The 6,732-nt window shown below is 63.5% G+C and overlaps 1 protein-coding gene across 2 annotated transcripts; it reads right to left on the bottom strand.

Moving 5' to 3' along the window:
- Positions 1 to 307: 307 nt before the first annotated feature.
- Positions 308 to 6,517, bottom strand: Sirt6 (sirtuin 6). 2 transcript variants are annotated; one of them, XM_028862792.2, is made up of 8 exons: positions 6,283 to 6,514; positions 4,560 to 4,687; positions 4,155 to 4,337; positions 3,102 to 3,161; positions 2,084 to 2,179; positions 1,917 to 1,997; positions 1,240 to 1,363; positions 308 to 1,158 (listed from the first exon to the last, which is right to left on the bottom strand). In XM_028862792.2, exons 1-8 carry the CDS (start codon positions 6,346 to 6,348, stop codon positions 892 to 894), a joined length of 1,005 nt encoding a protein of 334 aa, XP_028718625.1. In that variant the 5' UTR covers positions 6,349 to 6,514; the 3' UTR covers positions 308 to 891. The 2 variants fall into 2 exon arrangements, with proteins under 2 accessions (XP_028718625.1, XP_028718626.1); XM_028862793.2 differs by having other exon boundaries at positions 1,024 to 1,158; positions 1,240 to 1,323; positions 6,283 to 6,517.
- Between the last annotated feature and the right edge of the window lie 215 nt (positions 6,518 to 6,732).

Here is a 6,732-nt window from a genome sequence, read left to right on the forward strand (position 1 = left end):
TTCAAGTCGTCCTGACACCACACATGAACCGATACTGTACATACAGACACACACACGCGCACACACACACACACACACACACACGCACACACACGCACACGCGCGCACACACACACGCACGCACACACACGCACACACACACGCACACACACGCACACACACACACGCACACACACACGCACACACCACAGCGCGCACACACACACGCACACACACACGCACACACACACACGCGCACACACACACACACACACACACACACACACACACGCACACGCGCACACATAAAGGAAATGAGTGAACGTAATAAAATTTAGAAGAAATGACAGGAATTCTGTGTTTATTGCATTGGGGGCTCCTGGAAGCCGGGGGGCCCCAGCGCAGATGGGTCCCAGGTCCCTCCTATGCACAGACATCCCCGGTGGCTCTGGGTCAAGGGGGGGTGGAGTGTGTGGCTGCCCCTCGGGCACATCCTGAGTCACAAGCGGGGTGTGGCGGGTGGAGAGGCACGCGAACCCCCAGCCCTGGGACACAGCCTCTTCCACCCGCCGTGGACTCCCTGTGTCCCGAGACTCCACGGAGGGTCCCGGACAAGGGGCACAGTGAGACTCGGAAGGGCTGTGCTGGGCCCGGTGGCGTCCGCATGCCATCCCTGCTACTGTGGAGGCTGAGGGTGGGCAGGGCGCTAGCTCCAGGCCAGCCTGGGCTACAGCAGCAAGTTCAAGGCCAGCCTGACCGATTTAGGGAGCCCAGGTCTCAAAGAAAAATTTGAAAAAGGCGGGGCATGGCATGTGCAAGTCTGGGCTCAGTGCACAGCACATAAAAAACAAAACAAAAAACTCCCAACGTGTGTGGTTCCTACAAGTACCCCTCCCGCCCCACACACTCGGGTCAGCTGGGGACAGCCTCGGTCTTCACTCTTTTGGGGGGCCTGTGGGGTACAGGGCTGTCGGGCTCTGGCTTACATGGAGCGTGCACTGAGCCATTGAAATGCGCAGGGGGCTCAGCCTTGGGTGCAGCTGGACGCGGCAGGGGTGGCAGGGCCTTGTCCAGCACACGGGGTCCTTCCCAGGTGGGGATCTCCAGCCCCAGATGCTTCATGAGCCTGCTCATCACCTCGTCCACATAGCCGTGGATGCGCAGGTCAGCCTGGCGGTCCTGCCGGAATGAGGGATGGTCAGGCGGGGCAGAGGACACGGCAGGGCAGGCGGGGCCACAGGGCAGGGCACTGGCACATACGTGTTTTGTGGGCTGCAGGTTGACAATGACCAGACGGCCTCCCCGGCGCTTAGTGGCAAGGGGCAGGTTCCCGCTGGGACGGATCTGCAGCGAGGTGCCCAGGGTGACTGACAGGTCTGCGGTCCTGGGAGCAGGAAGCAGTGAGGGGCTGGGGGCGTGACCAGGGTGGAGCCCCGCCTAGAACCCCCAGTGAGGGGCTGGGGGTGTGGTCAGGGTGGAGCCCCGCCCAGAATCCCCAGGGAGGGGCTGGGGGCGTGGTCAGGGTGGAGCCCCGCCCAGAATCCCCCAGTGAGGGGCTGGGGGCGTGGTCAGGGTGGAGCCCCGCCCAGAATGCCCCAGTGAGGGCTGGGGGCGTGGTCAGGGTGGAGCCCCGCCCAGAACCCCCAGTGAGGGCTGGGGGCGTGGTCAGGGTGGAGCCCCGCCCAGAACCCCCAGTGAGGGGCTGACTGTGCAGAGGACTTGTTTATTAGTACACACAAGGCCCAGTATTCTCCCCAGTACCACAGAAACCCTGAAAACAAGAAAGTAAACAAACCTTCCAGTCATCTGTGTTCTTTGCATCCATCCTGCCCAGGGTGTGGGGATACAGGGGACCCCTCTGCTGACCCACTGGAGTCCTGACCTCCTGTGGAAGTCTATCCCACGCTCCCACCCAGGGAGCGCAGGGTGGGTCATACCTGCTGGCCTCGTCAGCGAGTGTCAGGTCCCGGTCAGGCAGGGCGTCCTCCCAGTCCAGAATGGTGTCCCTCAGCTCCCCCCTGCGGCAGGTCAGGGAAGGCAGTCAGGGCGCTCACCTCCTGACAGGTGCAGGCGTGTGCGCGCGCGCGCGCGGCAAGTCACTCACCTACAGGCCCGGAGTCCCCTGGCCTTGGCCACCGTGCAGAGCCGGCCCGTGGCCTTGAGGCCCATGGTGCCCACGACCGTGTCTCTCACGTACTGCCTGCACGGGGGAAGCGGGGTGGTGGGGCCAGTGCACTGGGCACAGGCTCATCCCCGGGCTACACAGCAAGACAAACAGCCGGGGACAGACAGGCAGACGGCTCAGTCTGGAAAGTGCTCGCCATGCACACATAAGGCCCTGACTTTGGGTCACCAGAGTGAAGGAGGGCGTGGTGGAGCAGACTCACAGCCCAGTCGGGGAGGCCGAGACGGGGACCCCAGGACCCCGGGAGCTCACTGCCTACTCAGTAAACCAGCCAGCCACAGTTCTGAGAGGCTCTGCCTCGGAACACAAGGACAGGGGCTGAGTTAGGGCACCCACGTGTGGGGGGCGGGGGAGGGAGGCAGCTAAGCCCAACACGATGGCTCACACCTGCGATCTCAGCACCCAGGAAGCTGAGGCAGGAGGATGGCAGATTCCAGGCTAACCCAGGCAATTTAATGAGGTTCTTTCTGAAAAAGAACCACTACAGAGGGGCTCAGGGGCACAGCTCTTGCTTACGCCGAGGCTCTGGTGTAGTCATGTTATCCTCCAGCCCGGAGCCACGGGGGTGGGGGGTGGGGGGCAGGGAGAATCCCTCATTTCCTAGGGCGTGGCTTGTGTCACCCCATTTTGTAGCTCCTTGCTTGGGGGATTGCAAATGAAGGGTCTGCCTACTTCCAGTCTGTTTTTGTCCGACTGTCCCTGGAGACGGGGCCACCTCCCAGCCTTCCCTGGGGCCGTTTTAGGGCCCCTTAGCCAGCTCAGGGGAGGAACCTGCGCGAGCCCCACCCGGGGAGAGCCCGGCTAAGCCCCGCCCCTCCTGGAGAGCCCGGCTAAGCCCCGCCCCTCCTGGAGAGCCCGGCTAAGCCCCGCCCCTCCTGGAGAGCCCGGCTAAGCCCCGCCCCTCCTGGCCTTCACACGCACAGTCACTGACACTCACGTCTTACACTTGGGACATTCCTCTACAAACATGTTTCCGTGGAGCTCCGCCAGCTTGTCTCTGTGGAAGAGGATGCGAGTCAGGACCTTTCCCAAATCCTGAGGCTTGGGCCAGCTGCTCAGCCTGCCTCCGCCTCCAGGAAGCCTTCCTGGGCTGCTCACCCACGAGGTCCATGGACTTCTCTTTCCTGATCCTCACATCAAGGGAAGATGCCCCAGCCTGTCCCAGTCTGAGGAATTGTTACAGAACGAGCTGACCTTATTTTTGCAAACACATTAATACCTGCTCCCCACTACAAAAATCTGTTGTCCAGATGGACGTGGTGGCACAAGCCCTTAATCCCAGAACTCGGAAGCAGGTGGATCTCTGTCACCTCAAGTCCAGCCTGGTCTACACAGAGAGGTCCAGGATATCCAGAACAACACAAAAAAAACTGGCTTTAAAAAAAAGCCATTAACAAAAAACAAATCTGTTGATCTAAGAATGCTTGCCCAGAATCCCCCAGTGAGGGTCTGGGGGCGTGGTCAGGGTGGAGCCCCGCCTAGAATCCCCAGTGAGGGGCTGGGGGCGTGGTCAGGGTGGAGCCCCGCCCAGAATCCCCCAGTGAGGGTCTGGGGGCGTGGTCAGGGTGGAGCCCCGCCCAGAATCCCCCAGTGAGGGTCTGGGGGCGTGGTCAGGGTGGAGCCCCACCCAGAATCCCCCAGTGAGGTCTGGGGGCGTGGTCATGGTGGAGCCCCGCCCAGAATCCCCAGTGAGGGGCTGGGGGCGTGGTCAGGGGTGGAGCCCCTCCCAGAATGCCCAGTGAGGGGCTGGGGGCGTGGTCAGGGTGGAGCCCCGCCTAGAATCCCCAGTGAGGGGCTGGGGGCGTGGTCAGGGTGGAGCCCCGCCTAGAATCCCCAGTGAGGGTCTGGGGGCGTGGTCATGGTGGAGCCCCGCCCAGAATCCCCAGTGAGGGGTGGGGGCGTGGCCGGGCAGAGTGCCCTTTCCATCTGGATAAAGTGCCCCCAGTCCGTGGGGAGGGAGGTGCAGCGGCACCCGCCGCCCCCACCTGACCTGGGGAAGCCGGAGCGCACGTGCAGCCCGTCCACGTTCTGGCTGACCAGGAAGCTGAGGAAGCCCACGCGTTCCAGCTGCACCAGGGCCATGTGGGTCTTGGAGGGCCGGGCGCTCTCGAAGGTGGTGTCAAACTTGGGGGCCAGGCCACGCTCCTCCATGGTCCACACGCCGTGGGGGCCTCTGGGGACGGAGAGATCGGTCCTGAGAGCCGCCCCGAGTCACGGGCAGCGGGGGGGGGGGGGGGGGGGGGTGGTGGGGGGGGGGTGGGGGTGGGCAGGGCTCCGTGGCAGTGCCCCCCCAGCCTCCAAACCCCCAGGGCTGCACTCCCAGCATCCCTTGCAGCTGGGCCATCGCCCGGCGTGCTCGGGCCGCCCTGCCTCGGTTTCCCCCTGGGTCACACACCTGAAGTCGGGGATGCCGCAGGCCGTGCTGATGCCGGCGCCCGTGTGGAAGACCACCCTGGAGGACTGCCACATGAGCCGCGCCAGCTCCCACACCTTGTGCTCCAGCTCCTCGGGCGGGTCGAAGACCTGCGGGGTCAGAGGGCGCGGGGTCAGCCGCGATGCCCTCCCGCCCTCCCCGCGGCGCTGTTCCAGCAGGCCCGACTACAGGCGAGCCGAGCCTGGCGGGGTGGCGCTCGCCTGGCACCCTGCGAGTTCGGGGCCAGCCTGGGCTACAGTTCAGGGCCAGCCTTGTGATACCTCAGTAAAACCCCCCACTGTATCCCCTGCAGACAAAGAGAAGCTTAACCCAGGATTCCTAAGAGTAGATAAGAACTTAGACCCCTTTTCCCACGTGGCTGTATCTGCTACAGGGACTTTTGAAAACACAGTCAGGATATTCGACCAAAAGACTAAAAAGAGACGCAGGTTAAAATAAATGATATGGTCTGTGCCTTTAAGAACTAGCCTCACAAAGGGGAGCGCTCCTTCCAAGCTCCCTGCTGTGAGTGAGAGATTTGGAAGAGCCTCCCTGGAGGCTTGTAAACTCAGAAAACACCTTACTTTTGCATTCTGTACCTAAAGTCTCCAGTGGCGGCTTTGGGGACATGATCTAGGCACAAGACCCTCACTCTATTGTCTCAAAAAGGGGGCCTTAGACAAAGATATCTCAATATAGATAGACCCAGGCCAGTTTCAGGTCCCCAGAAATGATGGCGCCGGCCCCAGGAACTCAAAAGAACAGAGTCAGGATGTCTGATGGTAACCGATTAACCACGAGATGCCCCTCTCCAGAGATAACATGACCAGACCCCGGAGAGGAGTTGTAAAACTCCCGACAGGGCAAACAGACAAGCTAGAATAAGATAAAGTCCAGGCCCGGGAAAAACTGGACCAGTCAAGGATGGACCCGTGCTAACCCCCTCCCCTGAGAAATGTTATGAGTCTTGCCTATGAAAACTAAGTTCCCCAAGAAAGAGGGCTCCTCCCTGCCTCACTTGAGATGAGTTCCCTGTCACGACTTGGAACAGATAAACCTTGCTTTTGCATTCTGGTGTGCTCGTCCTTGGTGGTCTCTCTGGGGGTTACGATCTGGGCACACCTGGGCTACAGGGCGAGTTCAGGGCCAGCCTGGGCTACAGCTAGGGGCCAGCCTGGGGCACAGGGCGAGTTCGGGGCCAGCCTGGGCTACAGGGCGAGTTCGCAGCCAGCCTGGGCTACAGTTCGGGGTCAGCCTGGGGTACAGGGCGAGTTCGGGGCCAGCCTGGGGCACAGGGCGAGTCCCCCCACCCCCCAGAAGCCACAGGCTGACGGCCCCGCCCTCGCGGCCCCCCTCTCCCAGGTCTCCCCGCCCCCTCTCCCGGGTCCCCGCCCCTCTCCCGGGTCCCCCCCTCTCCCAGGTCTCCCCCCCTCTCCCGGGTCCCCCCTCTCCCGGGTCCCCTCTCTCCCCGGTCTCCTCCCCGCCTGGGGCTGGCGCGTGGGTCCCGTCCCTGAGGACCCCGCCCCCCTCCCGGACCCCCGGGGGCGTCACTCCCCGCCCCCCCAGGGAAGTCCTTCCCGTGGTCTAGACGCCGTGCTGCCTGCTGTTCCCACCATTCCCGGCTCCCCGGACCGCGTCCCGCCGTCCCGTCCCCCGTCCCCCGACCCCCCGGGGCCGCTCGGCCACCCCGACCCCGCGGCCTCACCTCGGGCAGCCCACACTTGCCCTTGTCCGCGTACGGTGACAGCCCGGCGGCGTAATTCACCGACATCGTCGCCGGCGCTGCCGCGGAACAATAAAGTTTCCCTTGTTGAGGCCGCTTCCGCCGGAAGTGGGGAAGGGACGGCGGGGGAAGAGGACCCACCTTCCCTAGAGACGCCGGGGTGTGCGTGTGCGTGCGTGTGCGTGTTTGGGGTGTGAGTGTGAGCGTGTGCGTGTGCGTGCGGGGTGAGTGTGGAGGGTGAGGTGGCGGCGGCGGAAGAGGCGTTCTCTCCAGAGTGCATGCGCCGCACTGACGCCGCGCCGACGCCACGCGCGCCATCTTTAGTGCTGGCAGCGGACTCATGGGCGTTCCCCAGGCCTGGCTGCCCGCTGTCGTTGATGTGGCCACTCACTGGCGCCGAGGCAGGAGGATTGCGAGTCCCAGGCCAGCCCG

This window comes from Peromyscus leucopus, chromosome 22 (genome assembly GCF_004664715.2).
Source record: "Peromyscus leucopus breed LL Stock chromosome 22, UCI_PerLeu_2.1, whole genome shotgun sequence".
Classification (NCBI taxonomy): domain Eukaryota; kingdom Metazoa; phylum Chordata; class Mammalia; order Rodentia; family Cricetidae; genus Peromyscus; species Peromyscus leucopus.

What these genes read in the sequence shown, in the direction of transcription:
- Sirt6 (XM_028862792.2), bottom strand. Translation starts at nt 6,348, where the DNA reads ATGTCGGTGAATTACGCCGCCGGGCTGTCACCGTACGCGGACAAGGGC. An exon ending in GCAAGTGTGGGCTGCCCGAG is followed by an intron (nt 4,688 to 6,282) that starts GTGAGGCCGCGG and finishes CTGACCCCGCAG; the next exon opens with GTCTTCGACCCGCCCGAGGA. An exon ending in TGCGGCATCCCCGACTTCAG is followed by an intron (nt 4,338 to 4,559) that starts GTGTGTGACCCA and finishes CTCCGTCCCCAG; the next exon opens with AGGCCCCCACGGCGTGTGGA.